This window comes from Amblyraja radiata, chromosome 18 (assembly GCF_010909765.2).
Source record: "Amblyraja radiata isolate CabotCenter1 chromosome 18, sAmbRad1.1.pri, whole genome shotgun sequence".
NCBI lineage: Eukaryota > Metazoa > Chordata > Chondrichthyes > Rajiformes > Rajidae > Amblyraja > Amblyraja radiata.
In genome coordinates, this window is record NC_045973.1 from 10228481 (window position 1) to 10255061 (window position 26581).

General features: G+C 43.2%; 1 protein-coding gene across 3 annotated transcripts in view; it reads right to left on the minus strand.

Moving 5' to 3' along the window:
* Window positions 1–8965: 8965 nt before the first annotated feature.
* Window positions 8966–26581, minus strand: part of mdfic2 (MyoD family inhibitor domain containing 2) — a 51179-nt gene continuing 33563 nt past the window's right edge. Inside the window, exons 3-4 of one of the 3 annotated variants that reach the window (XM_033036697.1) lie at window positions 11854–12123; window positions 8966–10485 (exon numbers count right to left, since the gene is read on the minus strand). In XM_033036697.1, the coding sequence (XP_032892588.1) occupies window positions 10229–10485; window positions 11854–12123 (527 nt within the window). In that variant the 3' untranslated portion in view covers window positions 8966–10228. The remainder of the gene's footprint in view (window positions 10486–11853; window positions 12124–26581) is intronic. The other 2 variants (XM_033036698.1, XM_033036699.1) reach the window with 2 other exon arrangements.

The following is a 26581-nucleotide window of genomic DNA, read 5'->3' on the forward strand; positions in this document are numbered from 1 at the left end:
ATAAACCAACAGGGATACAGATTGCATTTTAAAATGCATCTGCAAAAAAAAACAAAAAAACATGGCATTATCTTGCCAATCATCTCCCCATCTTCTCTTATCAAACTGCTGGCTCCTTCTTGGTTGAAACTGCTTTACCATAAATGTTCTGGTATATCATCCTGGCATTCATTATTCAGAACATTATTTCAGCATTATGTTTGAAGTCCTGGCAGTGTTGGAGATGTACACTGAATTCAATATGAGGCGTATGAATCAAATGAGCAGCAGGAACGGCACAGTGGCTCAGCTGGTAGACATGCTGCCTCACAGCACCAGGATTGATCCTGACCTTGGGTGCTCTCTTTGTGGAGTTTGCACGTTCTCCCTGTGACAGCATGAGTTTCCTCCGGGTGCTCCGATTTCCTCCCACATCCCACAGACATGTGGGTTTGTGGGTTAATTGACCTTGTACATTGCCCCTAGTGTGTAGGGAATAAACCAGTTGGAATGTGTGATCGATGGTTGGCATGGACACGGCGGGCAGAAGGGCCTGTTTCCATGCTGTATCTCTCAGTTAATCACTGCAACTTGCTTACCAAGGGGTGGATTAAATCAGTTCTTCTTAAACGGGTGAATGGTTCACCCAAGGGCGAATTAAATTATTTTGGGGTGAATGAAACCAGAGGGGTGAATGAAGGGTGAATGACTTAATTTATTCAGATATTTACATATTTTTTTCTATACTTAAAAAAGGCATTGCCATTAAAGTGGTTAGTAAGCTCTTATTGGTTTTAATGGCAGTGGAGCTGGAAATTTAATATGTTTTTTTCTCTCTACCTATGGTTTTCTAATTTCGAAGTAGCAGGATATTTCCCAAATTTACACTAGTATAATAAAGCCCAAAAGGGTAGGATGGGGCTGAAGCCCGGTGTTTAGACGTTGGAATGTTTTTTAATCATTCTAACAGAATGATTTTCCAAATCCAGTGGTAATTAAACTTTTTTTTTCACTCCTAGTTTTATTCACATATTTTTTAGGATGTTCACAAAATTGAATAAAACAAACACTTAAGAAATGAGTTAATTTGTGTTTTTTGCTCAAGTGACAAATAAATTATATATAAAATTATACACAAGGGAGAATAAGATGAAAATCACCAAAAAAAACAGAAGAAAATTTAGTCGTGGGTGAATGAAATTTTGTGGAAAAAACTCAAGGGTGAAAGTCGCTGAAATACTTTAAGAAGCACTGGATGAAATCACCTTTTATACCAGTCGCATAAAATGCCAACACACATTGTGGGAAAGAAGAAGATATTACAGAGTGAGGCCCACTGTAAATTGGAGGAGCAGCACCTCATATTTCGCTTGGGCAGTTTACACCCCAGCGGTATGAACATTGACTTCTCCAATTTCAGGTAGTCCCTGCTTTCTCCTCCCCTTCCCAGCTCTCCCTCAGCCCACTGTCTCCGCCTCTTCCTTTCTTCTTCCCGCCCCTCCCCCCCCTCCCCCTCACATCACTGAAGAAGGGTCTTGACCTGAAACGTCGCCTATTTCCTTCGCTCCATAGATGCTGCCCCACCCGCTGAGTTTTTCCATCATTTTTCTCTACCATCACCAACAGCATGTTTTAGGTGAGGATATTCAAGGACATGGAGCCAAAGCAGGTGAATGGAGTCAGCCATAATCCAACTGCATGGCATTGAAGCTCTAGGGAGTAAGTGCCCTGTTTATATTCTTATTGATTTCTACAACATTTCTGATGTGAAGGTTGATTTCCTGCTCCCAAAATATCAATGGACTGGGGAATGATGTCACACGTTGCGAAATAAATTATTTGTGGTTCTTTTTTGTGGGACAGGGAACTTTGTCGTTCAAAATATTTTACTTCAGATTTAATAGGTACAGTATTTGGCTTGCCAGTGGAATAAATGTCGAATAATTAAGGGCTCAGCCGCGATTTTCCTTCTGAAAACATTCATACAAATTGATACCAGAACCCGTGTGTGAAGAATGTATGAATCAAGTTTTTGTAATTGGTAGATATTTACCTTCGGAAAATTAAGGTAGTTTGGTTTGTAAACGATCATTATATAATCCAAGTTGATAAGATAGCCTCCTGATGTGTAGGAAGGAACTGCAGATGTTGGTTTACACTGAAGATAGACAAGAAAAGCTGGAGTAACTCAGCGGGTCAGGCAGCATCTCTGGAGAAAAGAAATAGGTGACGTTTCGGGTCGAGACACTTCTTTAGACTGAGAGTCTGGGGTACTTGGATTAGTATGGGTGTCAGGGATAATGGGGAGAAGGCAGGGGAATGGGGTTAGGAGGGAGAGATAGATCTGCCATGATTGAATGGCGGAGCAGACTTGATGGGCCGAATGGCTTAATTCTACTCCTATCTCTAATGATCTTATGAAAGGAAAACGAGAGATATGGAAGGTAAATACAACAAATGAGTGAAAGATATGCTAAAATGCAACGATGATAGTCCAGGTTGAAACGTGGTGGGAGAGCCGGAGGAATCACAGAGGGGGAACAGTGAGAGAGGATGTTGCAGCACTCTCGTTGGAGAGAGCAGGAGAAATTCCTCAAAGTAGGAATACATTGAGGAGATCTTGCAGTGGAGCAGATGAAATGTGTAGGAAGCAACTGCGGATGCCAGCTCTGCCTCAACATGACAGATGTGGCCAGTGGCAGACTGGGTCTAAAAATATTGGTTGCCAGGAGACAAAGGGGGCCCACTTCATCAGGGGCCCACTTGCCATCGGGCAAGCTGACACCCTAGCCAGTCCGCCACTGGATGTGGCATCTCTACCTGCTAAACATGGCGAATATGTGTGATTTATTAAGTAGCAGAACCCACGGTGTTTGAAGAAAAAGGGCAGCTCAGTGGCACGGCTGGTAGAGCTGCTACATCACAGTTTGCGGATGACACAAAGCTGGGGGGCAGTGTTAGCGGTGAGGAGGATGCTAGGAGGCTGCAAGGTGACTTGGATAGGCTGGGTGAGTGGGCAAATGCATGGCAGATGCAGTATAATGTGGATAAATGTGAGGTTATCCACTTTGGTGGCAAAAACAGGAAAGTAGACTAGTACCTGAATGGTGGCCGATTAGGAAAAGGGGAGATGCAACGAGTCCTGGGTGTCATGGCACACCAGTCATTGAAAGTAGGCATGCAGGTGCAGCAGGCAGTGAAGAAAGCGAATGGTATGTTAGCATTCATAGCAAATGGATTTGAGTATAGGAGCAGGGAGGTTCTACTGCAGTTGTACAGGGTTTTGGTGAGCCCACACCTGGAGTATTGCGTACAGTTTTGGTCTCCTAATCTGAGGAAAGATATTCTTGCCATAGAGGGAGTACAGAGAAGGTTCACCAGACTGATTCCTGGGATGTCAGGACTTTCATATGTAGAAAGACTGGATAGACTTGGCTTGTACTCGCTAGAATTTAGAAGATTGAGGAGGGATCTTATAGAAACGTACAAAATTCTGAAGGGGTTGGACAGGCTAGATGCAGGAAGATTGTTTCCGATGTTGGGGAAGTCCAGAACAAGGGGTCACTGTTTAAGGATAAGGGGGAAATCTTTTAGGACCGAGATGAGAAAAACATTTTTCACACAGAGAGTGGTGAATCTCTGGAATTCTCTGCCACAGAAGGTAGTTGAGGCCAGTTCATTGGCTATATTTAAGAGGGAGTTAGATGTGGCCCTTGTGGCTAAAGGGATCAGGGGGTATGGAGAGAAGGCAGGCACAGGATACTGAGTTGGATGATCAGCCATGATCATATTGAATGGCGGTGCAGGCTCGAAGGGCCGAATGGCCTACTCCTGCACCTATTTTCTATGTTTCTATGTTTCTATGATACCTGTACATTTAAAAATAACCATTGGATTGCCTTAATTTAATACATATTGTGTGGACGTAGAATTTAATTTTGTCTCTTTGGGGAAATATACTGCTGCTGAAACAAAATAAAATAGTTATCTGATGGCTACTCAATTAGGATTGTTACCAAATAATGTCATTTTGTTTGAGGTGGAAAGATCATAATCGTTTAATAACAGATTAAAAGTCACCCTTCCAATTGCCTGAAATATGCAAGAACATTTTCTACAACACATTTCTTAATCATTAGGACTCTTTGCAGTGAAGACACAAAACATGAAACAGAACAACAAATATTCCAGAGCTAATTGTTTTGAAGCTTCTGATCTTATTGGAACTAAGCCCATGTATAACTTTGGGTACAAACCATCAATGGACATTCTCTGGCATAGGACTGACTATTGACAGGATTGTTTAATTTAGTTTAGTTTAGAGATACAGCACGGAAACAGCCCTTTGGCCCACCGAGTCCAGTGATCCCCGATCTAATGCCCCTGTCCCACATAGGAAACCTGAACGGAAACCTTTGGAGGCTTTGCGCCCCATCCAAGGTTTCCGTGCGGTTCCCGGAGGTTCCCGTCAGTCTCCCTACCTGCTTCCACTGCCTGCAACCTCCGGCAACAACCTGCAACCTCCGGCAACCACTTGCAACCTCCGGGAACCGCACGGAAACCTTGGGTGGGGGCGCAAAGTCTCCAGAGGTTTCCGTTCAGGTTTCCTAAGTGGGACAGGGGCATAACACTATCCTAAACACACCAGGGACAATTTACAATACTTATAAGCCAATTAGCCTACAAACCTGTGCGTCTTTGGAGTATGGAAGGAAACCAGAGATCTCGGAGAAAACCCACGTAGGTCACGGGGAGAACGTACAAACTCCATTCAGGCAAGCACCCGTAGTCAGTATCGAACCCGGATCTCTGGCGCTGTAAGGCAGCAACTCTACCGCTGTGCCACCATGCTGCCCTGTTATTTTCCTTGCAAGACCAGTGGCCCAAAGACCATTTTTTCTCAGATTGAACCTCCACCTGTTTACACATTCGGGGAAAATGCCTACCCAAGGCACAAAGCAGAGAAAAATCAGTCTCTCAGGGTATTGTCCTTGGCGTATTTTTCTTGTGTTTCAGCAGTTTTACAAGGTTAATATCCAGTTTACTTCAAGAAATAAGTCAACACTCAAGTTACACGCGTGTTGGGCCAACGTTTCTGCTTCTGGAGACAACCTGGCTGGCTTTAATGTTAATAATGGTCAATTTACAAAACCAGTCGGTTTGGTATCAGCTGAACCACTTCGTGAACGCCGCTTCATTTTCTCTGCAAAAGATCCATTAAAACAAAGCAAAACTTTTCCAATAAGTTGAAACATTGATTTTGTCTGGCACCATCGGATAGGAAGTTGTCCCTAGAACTGCAGACAGAGGGACTGATTTTAATCCAGGGTAACAGAAACGGCAACATAGTGTTCAAAATCGAGGGGTAGTGTCCTCGTGACTGCATGAGTCACCATAGTTGCAATTGGTGGAAAATAGTGTGATCTTCCTACATTTGCAGAAATTACCACGTTAAAAAATATCTCTGTGGTAGAAAGATTGCCGATATTAAATATGGAGCATTTGGGACTTGTTCACTTCCATAATTCAATTCCTTTGGAATTACTGGACCCAAATCTAGTCAGAGGGTGTTAAATCCGTGGGATTCGTTGCTACAGATGGCTGAGTGGGACAATCAAAGGATATTATTTAAGGCAGAGATGGACAGATTCTTGATTAGTAAGGGTGCCAGGGGTTACGATACTGTTAGTGTAGGGGTGATCGCTGGTCGGTGCGGGACCTGGGGTTATGGGGATAAGGCAGGAGAACGGGGTTGAGAAGGAAAGATAGATCCGCCATGATTGAATGGCGTAGTAGAGTTTATGGGCCGTACGGCCTAATTCTGCTCCTTGAACTTATCAAGTCCAAAGATGTGCCCAACAGAAATCAGTGAAACTTTCACACCAAAGGCAATCCCTTCAGTTCAGTTTAGTTTATTCCCATGTGTTCTGAGGTACAGTGAAAAGCTTTTGTTGCGTGCTAACCAGTCAGCGGAAAGATGATACATGATTACAATCAAGCCATTGACAGTGTATAGATACATGATAAGGGAATAACGTTTAGTGTAATGTAACGTCAATAAAGTCCGATCAAAGATAGTCCACGGGTCACCATTGAGGTAGATAGTAGTTCAGGTCTGCTCTCTAGTTGTGGTAGGATGATTCAGTTGCCTGATAACAATTGGGAAGAAACTGTTAACATTTACACTTCTTTTTCAATTTGAGCAAGATTTCTCTGAGGTATTCTCAAAGTAGATGATGCAAACACAATAGATTTTCTTAACATTACTTACTGCACGTGATTGATTACAGTCTCAATCATACTTCGAAACAGCACATACAGGTTTCAATATAGGTGTTGTACCGTAGTGACAAGCGATTAATCCCCAGATACTTCTTACAGTATTGATTATGGCTCTTTCCCTCAATTCCACCTTGCACCTTTTGTCAATAACCTGCTGTGCAGTTCTCATTATTGTTGTCAGACCTGGCAAAAATTTAGCACAGTGCTGTGCCATGCCTCGAGAGGAACCCTGCCCTGTGTAGTTTCATGTTGCCAACCCTTCAACATTGTTTCCACCTTTCCATTATTTAAAAAGAAGAAAAAGGTTCCGTAGGTTAGACAACATCCCGAGTTTAGTTTAGTTTAGAGATACAGTGCGGAAATAGACCCTTCGGCCCACCGAGTCCGCGCCGACCAGCGATCACCCCGCAGCACTCGTAGTCGGGATCGAACCCGGTTCTCTACCGCTGTGTCACCGTGCCGTTCTAAACTGGGCATACTACCTGAACTGCTTAGACCACCACATTGTTAAGCAGCCTTATCCATTTTTGACCCTACAAATCACTCTGGTTGGTCTTCATTGAGACCACTATGCGTTTTAATCTACCCAATTCTGTCTTCAACTGATTCTTCAAAGCATCTGATACAAGCTGAAGATTGGAGTGGATTGGGTTTGAACTTGACTTTGAATCTTTAGCAAGGAGATGAGGGGGAATTTCTTTAGTCAGAGGGTGGTGAATCTGTGGAATTCATTGCCGCAGGCGGCTGTGGAGGCCAAATCAATGGATATTTTATGGTGGAGATTGTCAGATTCTTGATCGGGACGGGTGTCAAGGGTTAGTGGGGAAGGGAGAATGGCAGGTTGAGAGGAAGAGAAAGATCAGCTGTGTTTGAATGGCGGAGTAGACTTGATGGGCCGAATGGCCGTACTCCGTACAGACAGCTTATGAGCTTATGATCTTGATACACGGGTGGCACGGTCGTGCAGCGGTAGAGTGGCTGCCTTACAACCCCAGAATCGTAGGTTCGATCCTGACCACTGGTGCTGTCTGTACGGAGTTTATATGCTCTACCCGTGACATGCGTGGGTTTTCTCTGAGATCCTCGGTTTCCTCCCAAACTCCAGAGGCGTACAGGTTTGTATGTTAATCAGCTTTGTAAAATTGTAACTTGTCCTGTGTGTGTAGGATAGTGTTAATGTGCGGGGATCGCTGGTCGGAGTTGACTCGGTGGGCCGAAGGGCCTGTTTTCGCGCTGTATCTCTAGTCTAAACTAAACTACTGTAAATGTGAGCAATTTAGTCTGTAAGTATTTTGAAGGGTTTCTGCAAACTAAAGCATCCACCTGTCACCATTCAAGCTTCAGTTTTCTAAGCTAATCAATTCCAATTCACGAAGATCAATTAGTATAATCAACAAGACAATTTACAGGGTGTAGAAACAAGGAACTGCAGATGCACAAAGTGCTGGAGGAACTCGGTGGGTCAGGCAGCATTTCCAAATAGATTACTAGTAAGAAAGTCAAACTTACTCTCATAATGTCATGTGATAGGAGCAGAATTAAACCATTCGGCCCATCGTCTACTCTGCCATTCAATTATGGCTGATCTTATCTCTCCCTCTTCACCCCATTCTCCTGCCTTCTCCCCATAACCCCTGACACCCGTACTAATCTATCTATCTCTGCCTTAAAAATATCCACTCATGGCCTCCACAGCCTTCTGTGGCAAAGATTTCCACAGGTTCACCACCCTCTGACTAAAGAAATTCCTCCTCATCTCCTTCCTAAAGGAATGTCCTGTAATTCTGAGGCTATGACCTAGACGAGAGTCCCAGACTCTCCTGCTAGTGGAAACATCCTCTCCACATCCATTCTATCCAAGCCTTTCACTATTCAATAAGTTTCCTTGAGGTCCCCCCTCTGAGTCTGAAATCTGGTACATCCAGGTTCAGGAACAGCTACTTCCCCACAGCCATCAGGCTATTAAACTCACCATCAACCAAACTCTGAACTATAACAGCCTATTGCACTTCATCTGTTCATTTATGTGTGCATATATATGGTCTATGCTATATAGACACACTGAACTGTTCTGTATTTATGCTTACAATACTCTGTTGTGCTGCAGCAAGCAAGCATTTCATTGTCCTATCTGGGACACATGACAATAAACTCTCTTGACTTGACTTGACTTGACTCCAGCGAGTAGAGGCCCAGGGCCGTCAAATGCTCATGATATGTCAACCCACTCATTCCCAGGATCATTCTTGTAAACCGCCTATGGACCCTCTCCAAAGCCAGCACATCCTTCCTCAGATATGGTGCCCAGAATTGCTCACAATATTCCAAATGTGGCCTGACCAGCGCCTTATAGAGCCTCAGCATTACATCCCTGTTTTTGTATACAAGCCCTGTTGAAATAAATGCTAGCATTGGGTTTGCCTTCCTTACTACCGATTCGACTTGCAAATTAACTTTTTTGGAATCCTGTTAAGGGACATGTTTGAAACCAAGAGGAGAGATGCAGTTAAAGAAAGGTTGGAGAAACACATGAGGCAAATTGTCCCTAATATGTGTAGGATAGTGTTGGTGTGTGCGGGTCGCTGGTCGGCCTGGACTCGGTGGGTCGAAGAGCCTGTTTCCGCAATGTTACTCTAAATTAAACTAAACTAATACCAAGTATTATAGCAGGCCCCATAGAGCAAATCAGACATCAAATGCGTGATAATGTTCAATAGTATCTATATCTTTATTTATACAGTTGATGATAAAAGAAAAAGATGCATAAGATAACACAGCCAAACTCCTTGCAAAGATCTTGAATACTTGCATCAACATGTCAGAGAAGTATGATTATTCATCAGTTTTACCGTTGAAAACTCTACATGTCTTGTGCCACATTAATATGAAATGACATCTAAATTCTCAAATATTCCCTTGTGTAATTTTAAGTGCAGTATATTAAAAAAAAATCTGTTTTGAAATTCAGTGCTCAACTATCAATAACTTTCCTTTAACTTCTTAAGTATCTGAAATATCCTAACCAGAAATTATCCATACGATATCAAGGCATACAGTATAAATGAATGAATGAATGAATGGTACTTTATTGTCACGTGGGACAAGTCACAGTAATATTCTTTCTTTGGCATACCCAAGGTATACAAGAGTCACCACATGAAGGACGCCAACAAATTTACACACAAACCATTTTGAACGCATTCCATTTGTGGTCCCACTTCATTATCGGTGGTCTCATTTTCTGTAAACATGCTGTTAAATACTTAAAAATTTGTAGCCAAGGTTGGGAGCCAAAGATTTATCCCCTCGTGGTTATTAAAGAAAGCAAAGACCACAACATTCAGAACAATTGACTCAATTTTCACAACTTTCCTTCGTGCTTTTACAGTCCGTACAGTGTAGACTATGTGTGCGGGGAGGAACTGCAGATGCTGGTTTGCACCGAAGATAGACGTCAAAATGTTGGAGTAACTCAGCGGGTCAGGGTGCATCGTTGGAGAAAAGGAATAGGCGGCGTTTCGGGTCGAGACCCTTCTTCTGACGGCAGACTGTAGCACCCAGTGTCTTCCCTAGTCTACAGTAGCTGATGATACTCAATCATCATACTCAATCCACATGAGGTGATATTGGAGATGGATTAACACTGGAACAGAGTTTCACGACATTAGCCACCCCAACAGTCATTCACCACAGTGGTTTTCTTAACCATACCAAGGGATGAGGACAGAGAAAATAAAGTGATCTGGCATTACAGCGTTATTATATGATATATACAGACAATTTAGAACACTAAGTAAAGCTGGAACACAGGTTTATTTTAGATATTTTCAGAAAAAATTGCTTGTATTCAGTGTTTATACTTGCAACGGTGACCTCGTTGTTGCAAGTAGCACTTGCTCTAGGAGAGAGAGAGAAGGGGAGTGTGCAACTAGGTATCCAGACAGTGATTTCATGTCCATGAGAACGTTCAACGATAACAAACTTCAGAAATTTCTAAAGCCAGTTCCAAGCACTCACTGGTTTCCTGACAGGCGTCAAACAGACCACAGTCAAAGTCACACTTGCAGTTACAATCACAGGTGCCGTTGTTCACGTCAGTGCTATATTTGTGGCAGTCGTAGCAACATGTCCGGGTCCAGAGATGTGCGCATGTGTGAGGTAGCATGAGCAGAAAATCGTAAAACCGGCAAAACAGACAGGTCAGGATGAGAGAGGCGCATTCATCTGATGAGAAAGATGAGATGATAAAGGCACAGTTAGCTGTTGTGAAATAGAAAGGATGGAAACATTAAAGACAGCTGGGAAGTGCATTGGGACATGTGACAGAAGCAATTCAGGTAGCAATGCTAAGCAGCGCAAAATGAATCAATCAGTAAGCCATGTTAAAAGTCTCTATACTTTGGATTTTCCACTGGGAACTGCTATAGTCGGCCAAAGTGCAAAGTGCTGGGGTAACTCAATGAATCAGTCAGCATCTGTGGAGGGAATGTACCGATAAGGGGTTGGACAGGCTAGATGCAGGAAGATTGTTCCCGATGTTGGGGAAGTCCAGGACAAGGGGTCACAGTTTAAGGATAAAGGGGAAATCCTTTAGGACCGAGATGAGAAAAACATTTTTCACACAGAGAATGGTAAATCTCTGGAACTCCCTGCCACAGAAGGTAGTTGAGGCCAGTTCATTGGCTATATTTAAGAGGGAGTTAGATGTGACCCTTGTGGCTAAAGGGATCAGGGGGTATGGAGAGAAGGCAGGTACAGGATGCTGAGTTGGATGATCAGCCATGATCATATTGAATGGCGGTGCAGGCTCGAAGGGCCGAATGGCCTACTCCTGCACCTATTTTCTATGTTTCTATGATGATTCGGGTCAGAATCCTCTTTCAGACTCGGCGACAGTCTGAAGAATGGTCCCGACCCAAATCGTCACCTATCCATTCCCTGCACCGATGCTGCCTGACCCGCTGAGTTACTCCAGCACTTTGTGTTTTGCTTAAGATTCAAGCATCTGCAGTTCCTTGTGCCTCCACAATATTCTACCAGTTTGGGACGGAGTGGGTAGAATTTGAACCACGATTTCAACGGAGGGATGTGGATCTTGTGCAGGCAGATAAGAATTGTCCTTGGCATCATGTTCAGCACAGTAATTGTGGGCCCATTGCTGTGCTGTACTGTTCAATTGTCGATGTACTTTGAGAAAATGAATTGGTTTCAGGTTAAGGCAATCCTCATTATAGTCAGAGCCACTGGAGCTTAAATTTGACAATAACTGACTTTATCCTAATTGAGGGGGTACAACAACCCTCTGGCTTTCCATTACATCGGGTCAGAGACCACTGACCTGGCCTGGCATTCGTCCATAACCTAGATATGTGATGACCATATCTCGGCCAAGGTCTCTGGCCTGCATGAAGGCCATGTTCCTTCATGCCAATGAATAAGATCCCAGGCATGCAGGGTGGAAGGACAAGCTAAGCAGATGTGAGCAGGGAACTGTGAAATATCAAAGCCAAATTCTCCATTTGACTTGAATACAGTTGTGTGCCATGTTTACTCTGGTGTTTTTTTTAACATTTCATCCACCACCAGGCCTACCTTCAGTATGTGTGTTATGACTCTGTGAACTTGGCGTTTGGAAGCCAAATTTACTTTTCTTACTGTCCATGGAATACGTCGATGAAGCTGAACCCATCCAAAAGTCATCGCTCGGTGCTTTTTTGGACGGTGAGAGTGAGCCGACTGAACGCACCGCTGCATCCTTCTTGTATTCTGCGCCATCCTTCTTGTATTCTGCCCCTCCGCCGCTAATAACGTTACATCGCCCGTCATCCGACGATTGACTATCTGGTGAAGAGAACGTCTCACCTGAAATGAAACAGAGGGGGGGGAAAAAAAAAGCTGCTGACACAATACGGATCAAATAACTCACAAAGTCCTGGAGGAACTCAGCAGTTCAAGCAACATCTCAGGTTCAGTTTAGTTCATTGTTACATGTAACGAGGTACAGTGAAAAAGCACTTGTTGCATGTTACCAGTCAGCAGAAAGACAACACATGATTCCATTCGATCCAGTTACAGTGTATAGACACATGATGAGGGAATAATTTTTAGTGCAAGGTAAAGCCAACAAACTCCAATCAAGGATAGTCCAAAGAGTCACCAAAGAGGTAGATAGTAGTTTAGCACTTCTCTCTGGTTGTGGTAGGATAATTCAGTTGCCTGATAACAGCAGAGAAGAAACTGTCCCTCAATCTGAAGCTTCACACGTTTATACCTTTTGCCTGATGGAAGAGGGGAGAAGAGAGGGTGGTCAGGATGCGACTCGTCATTGATTATGCTGCTGGCCTTGACATTTATACCTCACAAAGACAGTGTGAGGTATAAATGGAGTCAATAGAAGGGAAGTTGGTTTGTGTGATGGTCTGGGCTGCGTCCACAATTCGCTGCAATATCTTGCGGTCTTGGATGGAGCTTTGTAGATGAAATGGATAGATGACGAAGGGTCTTGACCCGAAACGTCACCTATACTTTTTCTCCAGAGATGCTAACTGACCCACTGTTACTCCAGCATTTTATGTTTAACTTCAGGGTAAATGTCGTCAGGTTGTGACTCTCCTTAGACTCTCATTAAGGTGTCCATTTTAGTCACTGTTCTTCACGAAGGATGTAAAGGCTTTGAAGAGGATGCGGAAGAGATTTATCGCAATGATTCCAGTAAATAAGATGTCTTGGACAGAAGAGTTGCAATAGGATTTGATGGAAGTATTTAATATTTTACGAAATGTATGGACAGAGTAATAGAGAAAACTATAACTATGGGCAAAATATTTATTATAAAACTAGACCAAGTGCAGACCCGTTGGGTCTGTTCCCGCAATGCGCGGTTGCAAGGGGGGGGGGGGCGGCCTGACGTAATCACGCAACGCCACGCGCTAGGCGTACGGCGTCAAGACGCTGTGTACGACGCCAAGACGCTGTGTACAACGTCAAGACGCTGCGTACGACGTTGAAACGCTGCGTACGCCCGTCGAGACGCTGCGTACGCCCTCAATGCGTCTGCGGGCCGACAGGCCGTTGATGCGTGGGATTTTCCGAGAGTGCAAGCCTGTGGGGACGGCGAAAAGCAGCGGGGGAGCAGCCGATCTGCGCCTTCCGCCATCGTGACAGAACCATGGAAAACACTTTTGTAAAATACGTCATGTGGTTAGGATATGAGATACACTGCCATTGTTGGTTATAGAGATTTTAAAAATATGTTTATTTATTAGGATCAGGGTTGTCAATTCCTGCAGATAATGTCTATATTGTTCACCTCTGTCTTTTTGAGCTGCTGCAGTTCCTCTGAGACTCGTACAATGTCTTTGTGAAGGTAGGCCTAGAATTTAGAACCTGTCATGATGAAGAATTGGCCATACATTTCCAAGTTAGGGTGATGTGTGACTTTAAGAGTGACATGCAGCTGTGATTTGGCTGTATAGGAAGGAACTGCAGATGCTGATTTAAACTGATGATAGACACAAAAAGCTGGAGTAACTCAGCGGGACAGGCAGCATATCTGGAGAGAAGGAATTAGTGCGTTTCGTGTCAGAAGAAAGGTATCGACCCAAAACGTCATCCATTCCTTCTCTCCAGAGATGCTACCTGTCCCGCTGCGTTACTCCAACTTTTTGTGTCTAATTATGATTTGGTTAGGTACACAAAAATGCTGGAGAAACTCAGCAGGTGCAGCAGCATCTATGGAGCAAAGGAGATAGGCAACGTTTTGGGCCGAAACCCTTCTTCAGACACTTCGTTAGATTTGGTTTAGTTTAGTTTAGTTTAGTGACAGCATCGAAACATCGCCCACTGAGCCCACGCTGACCATCGATCGCATTTCACATTAGTTTTATGTTATCTAACTTTCTCATCCACTTCCTACACACCAGGGGCAATTTATAGAGGACAATTAACCTGTCAACTCACATGTCTTTGATATGTGTGGAGAAACCGGAGCACAGGGAGAATGTACAACCTTTATACAGACAGCACCCGAGGTCTTGTTCACGAATGGGTCTCTGGTGCTGTGTGGCAGCAGCTCTGCCCGCTGAGCCACTGTGCTGCCCTTACTTGGTTCTGATTGCCCCCTTGCTATTCTTGGTGGTAGAGACTCCAGGATCAAGAAATGCTTTCAGAGTATACGATGTAGGCAAATGTAATACCATGGTACTTATGTGGTTGTCCCCAGTTCTGGTCAATGGTCAACTCTAAGGTGCCGATGGCAGGGCATTTGAAGATTGCAAGGATCTTGTCTTATTCAGATCTCTTGCCTATTCTGATGTTTAGTTCCTGATCCATCCACATCTGACCATAAAAACTGCCTTAGTAATCCTGTTCTCACTCTCTTGAAAACAACTTTGACAATAGACAAATAGTGCAGGAGTAGGCCATTCGGCCCTTCGAGCCAGCACCGCCATTCACTCTGATCACGGCTGATCATCCACACGTGTGAAGCAAAAGGGAAATTTCATCTCCTGGTGATCATCAGGAGCCTGGAATTTGAAAAATAAACTATTATTTCAATTGTAGATTAGTTCCACCACAAATTATCATTGATTCGTACAGTTGGCAGTCTCCTGAACAAAAACTCTTTCAATGCGCTTAAAGTCACTCAAGTGACACACAGACTTGAACACGATTGAAGAACTGCACTCGCAGGCACCATAAAATGCAATGCTGGCAGTAAAAAACACAATGTGTAGGAAGGAACTACAGATGTTGGTTTACACCGAAGATAGACACAAAATGCTACAGGCAGTATCTCTGGAGGGAAGGAATGGGTGACGTTTCAGGTCGAGACCCTTCTTCAGATGTCTTGAATAATAAATGCATGGGATATGAGTCTAACTGAGAAGATAGTAAAAGTCAGTCTGAAGAAGGGTCTCGAAATGAAATGTCACCCATTCCTTCACTCAGAGATGCTGCCTGTCCCGCTGAGTTACTCTGGCATTTAGTGTCTATCTTCAGCAAAAAAAACCACAATCTCTTTCCTGTAAAAAGCAAACTGGACTGGCGTGGGAGTCACACAAAAAAACACTGAAGTTGAGACCCTGTGCAAAATCTTCATCCTGAAACCAAGCCTACATTTGTTTATGCTTGTAAAATCATGCCATTTCTCAAAAAAAACAATTAAGATGGGCCTAACGCCTTGATCGTGTGAAGCATGTTGAATGAAGCAGAATAATGTTGTTTAACCTCAATGCCATTTATGCAATCTTATTTTCATTTTAATACAGCGAGGTCAGGCCAAAACCTATTTTTTAAAATGACAATCATATTCACTCAAGTGTGTGTTGAACTTATATGTGTGATTTCATATGCATGGAGAATTAGTTATACAGAGACTGACAGCCCATCTGTAATAGCTCATTAGGAAATGCATGAAATAACTGATTTACTTAATAAATTACAGGACTCTGATGAATGTGAGACAATAAGTACTATTAACTTTCAAAACTTCCCAAATTTATGTTCGGCCACAATTCTAAACATTCAATTTGTAAAGCCGCCCAATGTCACACTAAGACGGACATGTTGCATTTAATGACAATAGCCTCCACCCCATGGATGAGATTTCATATTGGGATGCTGAAAGCAGGAATACACTCTATGCTCCACTAAATAACAATACATTTAAACTCACATCAGTTGCTACCAGTGCAAAATGTGCAACTACTATTTTATTAGGTTTAAAAAATTGTGGTGACCAAACAGGTATAATTGGGCTGCTTACAACCCAGGGGTATGAATATTGACTTCTCTAACTTCAACTAACCCTTACTTTTAGTCTCTCTCCACCCCTCCCCATCTTAGTTTTCCGACTAGTTTGATAGTCCTCCTGATTAAATTTTACTTTGTATGCCTTATTTTCCTCTTCCTCTAGCTGGCAATGATCTATTCTAAGTCCCCTTTGATCTCTCATGTTCACACCTTACCCTTCCATATCTCGCTTCCCTCTCCCATGACTCTCAGTCTGAAGAAGGGTCTTGACACGAAACGTTACCCATTCCTTCTATCCAGAGATGTGGCCTGTCCCGCTGAGTTACTCCAGTATTTTGTGTCTATCTTAGGTATACTTCATCACCTGCTCACAAACATTGAGAAAGTAGTGAAAAATGTTTTATTTGCTCTCTTTAGTCTCTGCGTAAGTAATTCCCCACGCACGTGAACACAACACAAGCAACTTCAACACACTCGCTTGAGTGAATGTTACACCTAACTGTTCTGGAGGCAGTAATTAGATCAAATCATAAATTTAAAAAATGCAAAGAACACACAGGCTCAATTATTACAAATGTTCCTGGTTTCTACCTCAGGAAACTAGATAGAAGCAAACGCCAGTGCAATACCAAACACAAGGGAAATATTTTGAACGTTCGACAACCCCCTATTTAACATGTGAAGCTTTGACTTTCAGTGAATTAGCAAATAAATAGTGGGTGGCACGGTGGCACAGCGGTAGAGTTGCTGCCTTGTGAGCCTGTCCCACTTAGGCGACTGCCAGGAACTAATTTGAATAGAATTCACCTACGACACCTGGCGACAACCTACGACAGCAAAAATTGTCTGCAAACATTTTTCAACACTTTTCAACAACTTTGGTAGGCACCAATAAAGCATGCACACGGACAAGGTCATTCTCGTAAACCTCCTTTGGACCCCTCTCCAGCACAAGCCTTCCTCAGATATGGGGCCCAAATATTCTTACAATACTTCAGACCGCATTTGGAACATTGTGAGCAATTTCGAGCCCCATATCTGAGGAAGGGCTGGTGTTGGAGAGGGTCCAGAGGAGGTTTACGAGAATGATCCCAGGAATGTTTGGGTTAACATATGATGAGCGTTTGACGGCACGGGGCCTGTACTCACTGGAGTTTAAAAGGATGAGGTGGGGGGGGACCTCATTGAAACTTATCGACTAGTGAAAGGCCTGGGTAGAATGCTGAACTGAGTGTAGGGTAGTTCAGTGCTAAACTACTATCGACCTCATTGGTAACCCTCGGACTATCCTTGATCGGGCTTTGCTGGCTTAATCTTGCATTAAACATTATTCCCTCATCACGTATCTATACACTGTAAATGGCTCTATTGTAATCATGTATTGTCTTTCTACTGACTAGGTGGCACGCAACAAAAGCTTTTCACTGTACCTCGGTACACGTGACAATAAACTAAACGGGAACTGAAACTAGAGTGGATGTGGAGCGGATGATTCCACTAGTGGGAGAGTCTAGGACCAGAGGCCATAACCTCAACATAAAAGGATGTATCTTTAGGAAGGAGATGAGGAGGAATTTCTTAAGTCAGCGTGTGGTGAATCTGTGGAATTCATTGCTGCAGATGGCTGTGGAGGCCAAGTCAATGGATATTTTAAATCAGAGATAGATAGATTCTTGATTAGTACGAGTATCATTTATGAACTTATGAAGTTGATAAGGTTGTGAAAGTGTTTGACACAGGTACCACTGAGACCAGCTGGACATTTTGTGGAATGCAATCTTCTATTTATCGGAGAGAGTGTCCACTTGTACAGACTTGCCCAGCACATTCTACATTCCCAAAATAGCGCCTTTATTCCTGCACCTCTTACCAGATTCTATTGACGTGTCGAAGAAGTTGGACAAGTGTAGATTGTTTTCGTTGGAACATCAGAGGCTGAGGGGAAACCTGATCAAACTATATAAAACCACCAGAAGCATAGACAGGATAGACAATCAGACCCTTTCTCTCAGGGTACAAATGTCAAAGACCAGAGGGCTCAGCTTTAAGGTGAGAGGGGCAAAGTTCAATGTTTAAATCTGCGGGGCAAGTCTTTTTATCCAGAGAGCGGTGGCTTCTTGGAAAGTGTTGCCGAGGGTGTGGGTTGGGGGTGGTAGGGGCAGATAAGATTTGCAGTAGAGGGCATAGAGGGGATTTAAGAGGCTTCAGAAAGGCACAAAGATAGGCAGGAAATGGAGGGATATGGATCAATTGCAGGCAGAGGAGATTGCTTTAACTTGGCACCATGTTTGGCATGGACATTGTTGGATAAAGTGCCTGTCATGCATTGCACTCTACTATGTTCTATATAGATAAAGAAACTTGGGTGGCACATCTTGTTATGCAATGTGCAATCTGTGCACATAAACGGAACAATGTTACCTCCACCCATATTATGTAGATCAAATATACATTTTGTTAATTAAGAAATGAGGAAGTAGAGGGAAGGAAATGTAACAAGGGGGAAACCAATTATTTTCCATTTTTTGTCAAACCCTTCTTCCTAAAGGCCATTTTCAGTTCTAAGTCCACGGTGGAATGTCATAAAGCAAGGTCAGTGATAAAAATGTGGTATAAAAGTGAGAAAAAATATATTCCAGAGGACAGAGGTTTAAGGTGAGGGGAGAAAGACTCAATAGGAACCTAAGAGGTAATTGTTTTACACAAAGGATGGTGGGTGTATGGAACGAGCTGCCGGAGGAGGCAGTTGAGGCAGGGACTATTGCAACATTTAAGAAAGGTACATGTTAAGGACATGGTTTTAGACAGGTACATGGTAAGGACAGGTTTAGAGAGATACGGGCCAAACGCGGGCAGGTGGTACTAGTGTAGATGGGACATGTTGGTCGACAAGGACATGGTGGGCCGATGGGCCTTTCCCCATGCTGTATGACTCTCTGACTATGACAATCTGACAGACCTGGAACTGTTCCATGAACATTGCTTTCTTTTAGCTCATTTTGTATAAGTAAAAAATGTGTTGCTCAATAGACAGGTCTGATAAGATCCGTTCTGGTATTTAAATAGTTCCTTTCTCACAAAGCTTCCTGATGTCAATCTGAAACATTGACATTGGAATCATACTTGATGGGAAATTGGTTATTGCATTTTTAACCCAACATCCCATTATTTTAGTTTGGTTTAGAGATGCAGCGTGGAAACAGGCCCGAGGGCCAACCGAGTCCATGCCAACCTGAGATCACCCCGTACACTAGCACTATCCTACGCAACACACTAGGGACAATGTACAATTTTACCAAAGTCAATTAACCTACAAACCTGTATATCTTTGGAGTGTGGGAGGATATCAGGGCATCCAGAGAAAACCCACATGCTCACGGGGAGAACGTGCACACTCCACACGGGCAGCACCCATAGTCAGGATCAAGTCTGGGTCTCTGGTGCTGAAAGGCAGCAACTCTACCGCCATGCCACTGTGCCGACCATCACTCCACATTTCCTCCAGCCTTAAGAGCACCAGCCTTAAAGACTGGAAAATACAATTTACGTATCACCTAATGAGGCTCAAGTGTTCTCCAAGTGCCCATTGCACAATCTGGCACACTTAGTGGACACAACATTCAGAGGAAGAATGTGTCCCTGTAATTTCCAAAAACAAACCATGATTTTACAAGGGATTGGGCACAATTCCCGAATCGGAGCACCAGATTATTCCACATTAGCTTCTGCACGAATCACTCATTATTTATATGGCCCAATTAATTATTTCCTAATTTCCTTCTTTTCAGGGAAAGGGGAACCTTCTATTTCATTTTAAACAAGGATTAGAATATAAATATATTCAAGCCGTAGAGACCTCAAGAAATTTTAAGGCATCATTTAAAATTCAATCATCAGTCCAATTGCATTATAAAATTTAATGAGATTCATTGATTTATTTTTTTATATACATAAATCTGAAAATAGTTTACTCCTAAGCTTCACAAGTTTCGACAATTAGCGCGGTAGACAGCGTCTAGACAGATTCCTGCATGCATTGTTTCTGCACGTTGGCTGAATTTATTATGTATTTTAATGTGCCATGTTCGACAAATCTCGTTTTTCCCCTTGTTCGGGGAATGTTCAAAATTATTTCACGTTAAAACAGATGTAAATTACACGTTTGCGGACTGCGTCTTGCAAATTACCCAGGAAAGGCTGAGCAATCTGCTTGTTGGGGAGGCTGGCATGTTTACTGAAGTTTGTTGAAAAAAAATCAACATAATTGGTTCAGCATGGTCGCGAGGAAACTGGGCAAACAGAACAAAAACAGTGTGGAACTAATGGAATGTGTTTTATTTAAAATATTTGTCTTTCTATAATTTTAACATAGGGCAGAGCACACGGGGATGAGAAATTGTTAAACAGGAGGGCACTATTAGTTTGACCACATTTTTCACAATATTTTTTTTAACCAATTTGCACTGTTTCTATTTGCAGCTCCAATCAACCTTGACTACCCCACTAATTAGGAGTGTAGTCCCCTATGTCAGTGACTTATCACAGCAATCATAACACACAGAGGCTTCTTCACAAACACTTCTGGAAGATAATTGCCTAGTGTTCCAAAGTCAAGCCAATTATCCTTTGTATCAATTATGATAAAATGCATACATTTTCTTTAACAATATGTGGAATTTTAGCATCAAATGGCAGCCAGCTTTAGTCATAATTGGTGGCAGGAGACACAAGTCAGCAAAGTCAGAATTATTGTAGGGTATTTATTCATTGCTATTAAGAGCTGAATGTGTGTGGTAGGCCAAAATATCCTCTAAAATTAGGCATGTTAAAATGTTCACATTGCTGCACCATTAATTAGTTTTTCAAAAGGAACAGTCATTGCTGGAAATGATGGCGTGACAAGCTAGGGTTCTTTATTTTCAGATAATAATATTCCGTGCTTTACCACAATTAGACTTGACAGAGGAACGTCAATAGCTTAGAAAATCTGCCTTCAATGTCTCACCTGCTGTATTATTAATTGCAGGCACGTCGCACTGCGTTGCATTTCCCACTGCAGCCACCAGAAGAGAGACCGGCGTAAGCAGGCGAAGCTTTAGTTACGAGCCACACGCAGAATGCAGAGCCACTTCTGTGGACAATGTTCACCCAGTCTATGTCTGGATTACAATGTACATTGGCAACTCGTCAGGCAACTGAATCATCCTAGCGCAACTAGAGAGCAGAGTTGAACTACCATCTACCTCTTTGGTGACCCTCGGACTATCCTTGATTGGACTTTGCTGGCTCTACCTTGCACTAAACGTTATTCCCTGATCCTGTATCTACACACTGTAAATGGCTCGATTGTAATCATGTATTGTCTTTCTGCTGACTGGATAGCACGCTTTTTCACTGTACCTCGGTATACGTGACAATAAACTGAACTGACTTTGTGAACACCAAAAACACTGTAGATTAGAAAAATGCAAGTGAATCAGTCCTTCCCCTGAAGACGCCTGCACAGAATGAAGGGAGGAGCTGAATGAAGGGGAGGAGAAGGGGAGAAATGAATCCAGGTGATGCACAGGGAAGAAAGGGCGAGCAAAGGAGGGGGGCAGATGGAGTGGTTTGCAGGAAAATTACCTAAAATTGGAGAATTCAATGTTCATACCATTAGGTTGTAAGCTACCCAAGCAGAATGTGAAGGGCTGTTCCTCCAGTTTGCATGTGGCCTCATTCTAGCAATGGAGGATCATGATCATGTGATAGGAGGAGAATTAGGCCATTCGGCCCATCAAGTCTACTCTGCCATTCAATCATGGCTGATCTATCTCTCCCTCCTAATCCTATTCTCCTGCCTTGTCACCATAACACCTGTACTAATCAATAATCTGTCTATCTCTGCTTAAATATATCCACTGTCTGTGTCCACAGCCTCCTGTGGCAAAGAATTCCACAGATTCACCACCCTCTAACTAACCACATTCTTCCTCATCGCCTTCCTAAAAGAAAAAAGAACGTCCTTTAACTCTGAGGCTATGGCCACTAGTCCTCAACTCTCCCACTAGTGGAAACATTCTCTCCACATCCACTCTATCCAAGCTTGGATTGACTAGATAGGATCAAACTCTATTCAAGAGGAGGCCCAGGACAGAAACGTAAGTGTGGGAATGGGAAGGGGAGTTCAAATGGTTAGCAATCGGGAGATCCAGCAGGCCTTGGCGGACCGAGCGCAAACGATCGGAGAAACAGTCGCCTAGTCTACAATTGGTCTTACTGATTTAAAGGAACCCACATCTGGAATATGGAATGCAGTAGATGAGGTTAGAGGAACCTCTTTTTCACTTGAAAGGACTACTCAGGTTCCTGGACAGATGTGAGGGAGGAGGTTTGGAGACTGGTGTCACATCTCCTGCAGTTGCAGACTTTTCCTCAGGGTTGGGGAATCAAGGTGAGAGGGAAATATTTAATAGGAACCTAAGGGCCAACCTTTTCACTCAGAGGGTGGTAAGTAAAGGCAAGGAGCTGCTAGAGGAAGTGGTTGAGGCAGACATTTAAAGGGTGCATGAATAAGACACAACATACTCAACCCCATTTCCACCCTGAGAAAATGGTTCTGTCTGTCTATCCTAGCTATGCCCTATGTCTAGTCAGGGAATATATTTGAATCATGTGATCATATCAGGCCATTGTCCCAAAGCATCCTGGGTGGTGACTGGAGAATAATTGCAGAAGACAATAGACAATAGTAGGAGTAGGCCATTTGCCCCTTCGTGCCAGCACCGCCATTCAATGTGATCATAGCTGATCATCCACAATCAGTACCCCATTCCTGCCTTCTCCCCATATCCCCTGACTCCGCTATATATTTAAGAGCTCTATCTAACTCTCTCTTGAAAGCATCCAGAGAACCGACCTCCACCGCCCTCTGAGGCAGAGAAGGCACTTGAAACAACCTAAGATAAACACAAAATGCTGGAGTAACTCAGCGGGTCATAAGGTCATAAGTGATGGGAGCTAAATTAGGCCATTCGGCCCATCAAGTCCGCTCCGCCGTTCAATCGTGGCTGATCTATCTCTCACCCCTAACCCCATTCTTCTGCCTCTCCCAACGACCTCTGACACCCGCATTAATCAAGAATCTATCTATCTCTGCCATAAAAACATTAATTGAAGTCATAAGTGATAGGAGCAGAATTATGCCATTCGGCCCTTGAAGCTCTCGACCCAAAACATCACCTATTCCTTTTATTTCTCCAGAGATGCTGCCTATCCCGCTGAGCTACTCCAGCATTTTGTGTCTATCTTTGGTGTAATGCAGCAATTGCAGTTCCTTTCTGGGATTTAAACAACCTCCTCTCCCAATCCACTCTGTTTCTTGACCTATCATGATGTATGCCTGGAAGGCATGCGCACTGTTTATAAGTTCTGTAGGAAGTGGGAAAATGTGTATGAAGAATACAACAGTGTCCCTACTGACTTTAAGTTGCATGGCAGGCAGGCAGGCAGGCAGGCACATAATAAACTGTAGACCAAACTGTTTTAATGGATCTCACATTAAGTCCGTAAAGAACGACACCATTGAGTTACATTTTGATGTTGCCGTATAACACAGAGGTGGAACTCTACTCTGAACTGAGCGTTTGCCTGCTATTTGCTTGCTAAATAACATTTAAATAAACAGCCTAACAGAATAAATAATATATTTCAATGCTGCTGTACAGTGATAACCTATCACCGATTCGACATTTAGTGTTCTCAGGAGCCACTTTAATAGGTCACACTGCCATGAACCAGATAACTTTCATCAAGTTCTATTGCCTTATAGTCAGGAAAGAAAATGTTTCAATGGTGCTTTTATTACCACTCAGGGTAAAATAAAAAGGGCATATGATCATGACTCTTCCTACTGCTTGAGCAGAGAAGGCTCTCCGGTCCTTCTTGTGCTGTGAGGATTGTGGTATCTCTTATCTTTCCCTTGGGCGGCACGGTGGCGCAGTGTTAAGAGTTACTGCCTTACAGCGCCAGGGGCCCAGGTTCGATCCTGACTATGGGTGCTGTCTGTATAGAGTTTGTACGTTCACCCCATGACCTGCGTGGGTTTGTTCCAAGATCTTCGGCTTCTTCCCACACTTCAAAGACGTTGTAGTTTAATTGGTTTGGTGTAAATGTAAATAGTCCCTAATGTGTGTATGATAGTGTTAATGTGCGGGGATCGCTGGTCGGCGCGGACTCAGTGGGCTGAAGGGCCTGTTTCCGCGCTGTGTCTCTAAACTAAACTAAACTTAGCGAATTGGATCTTGTGTCGGTGAAATCAAGAACATCTGCATATTATAAAGCTACAGAGAGGTCTTGCGAAGAAAAGGATAATGCCTAAACATAATAAAAAGTGAAAACAGACAAAGTAGTTAAATAAAGATAGAGAATATAACTGAGGACAATGGAAGGTATAGGAGCCTGAAAACTGTAACGTCCAGGTTCAGGAGCAGCTTAAATGTGTAGAGAAAGAACTGCAGAGGCTGGTTTACACTGAAGATGGACACAAAAAGCTGCAGTAATCCAGCGGGTCAGGCAGCATCTCTGGAGAAAAGGAATAAGTGACGTTTTGGGTCGAGAACTTTCTTCAGACCCTGAAGACCTCAGACTCTGAAGAAGGGTCTCGACCCAAAACATCACCTATTTCTTTTCTCCAGAGATGTTGCCTGACCCGCTGGATTACTGCAGCTTTTTGTGTCTATCTTCAGGAGCAGCATCTTCCCTACAACCATCAGTCTGTTAAACAGGATAACCCACAAATAAGCTCAGAGCTCTATAGACTTGGGGACAATATCTTTGCACTACTATTGTCTATGTATTGTCTGTTTTTTAAATATATTCTGAACTTTTTTTTGTGTTGTTTATTATGGGCTTTACAGAGTAATATGTTCACTTATCTGTTGTGCCGCTGCAAGTAAGGATTTTGTTGTTCTGTCTCGGGACATATGCCAATAAAACACTCTGGACCTGACTCTAATTATGACATTAAAAGTTAATTGATTTAGAAATTATTGGATTTTACAATTTGGTTCATCTGGTGAAATAAAAATAACCACATTTATGTAACCATGGGGGAATTATATGGGCATTTAATAAACACAGATATATTTTGCCATCCGAGAAGATTCAAAAAGCAAAGTGGCAGGAAACCCACATGAAGTTTCCATTTGTCCCAGCTAGAGCACATATTCCTTCCTTATTGAATATACTCCACTAAATAAGGCTGGGATTAACAAACTGAATGAAGATAGACACAAAAAACTGGAGTAACTCAGCGGGACAGGCAGCATCTCTGAAAAGAAGGAATGGGTGACGTTTCGTGTCGAGACCCTTCTTCAGACCCGAAACGTCACCCATTCCTTCTCTCCAGAGATGCTGCCTGTCCCGCTGAGTTATTCCACCTGTTTGTGTCTATCTTCGGATTAAACCAGCATCTGTAGTTCCTTCTTACACATTAACAAACCGAAGCCTTGTTAGATACATGGTTTGAATATTGTTACCTCTTACATGTTCATTAGGAACCATCAGCATATATAAAGTACAAATATGTGCAAAGCCTGCAATCGATTCCAAGGAAACCCTTTTGCACTCTCTTCACAATTCTGATTTAGACTTTAGAGATACAGCGCGGAAACAGGCCCTTCGGGCCACCGAATGCACGCAGACCAGCGATCGCCCCATACACTAACATTATCCTACACAGGGACAATTGAAAGTGCTCTCTGTGGAATTGGGACAAGCTGCAGAGTTGTGCCAGTTTGTCTAGAGCCTAGATCCAAGCTGCAGGAAAAGAATAAGAACATCTGCAGACCCTGTCAATTAGGTGCAAAATGCATAGAATGGATTGGATGGCTGCAAACCAGACATACACCTTGTAAATAATTGTAAATAATGTTGCAAAGTTCTACTTTGCCGAGTGTTGATTGGATGAGGTATTGAGCCTTGTCTGGTTTTCTTGCAGATCAGGGTAAATGTTGCTATGTTTGCTTCCGTGAGATGCCCTGTTTGAATATAATATATTAGCTGCTGTATTATTGGGTTAGGGAAATGTCTATTATGTATGGGGTTAATCGATATCTGTAATTGGATGTGGTTCGGCCCCTCAAAGTCCGGGGACCTATAAAAGTCCGCTGCCACGAGGTTCTGTGTCGATCTTCTGGGAGAGCACTTAGGACTGAGTGACCTTCTGGAGTGTCTCTGCTTGAGCGAGGCCTAGAGGGCTTGAATTAGGCAGACACGAGGATCGAACCCGCGGTGGTTAGGTACAGTGGTGGGAACTGTAATTGTGTTTTGTCAAAATAAAGATTAGTTGATCAAGTGCTTGATTCAGTGGTTTTTGACTGAAACTAGACTGGGGGAAAGCTTAGAAAGAGCAATCTACACTTATATACCTGTATGTCTTTGGAGTGTGGGAGGAAATCGGAGCAGCCGGATAATACCCGAGCAGTCACAGGGAGAACGCACAAACTCCATACAGACAGCAGTCGTAGTCCTAATCAAACCCGGGTCTCTGGCGCTGTAAGGCAGCAACGCTACCACTGCGCCACTG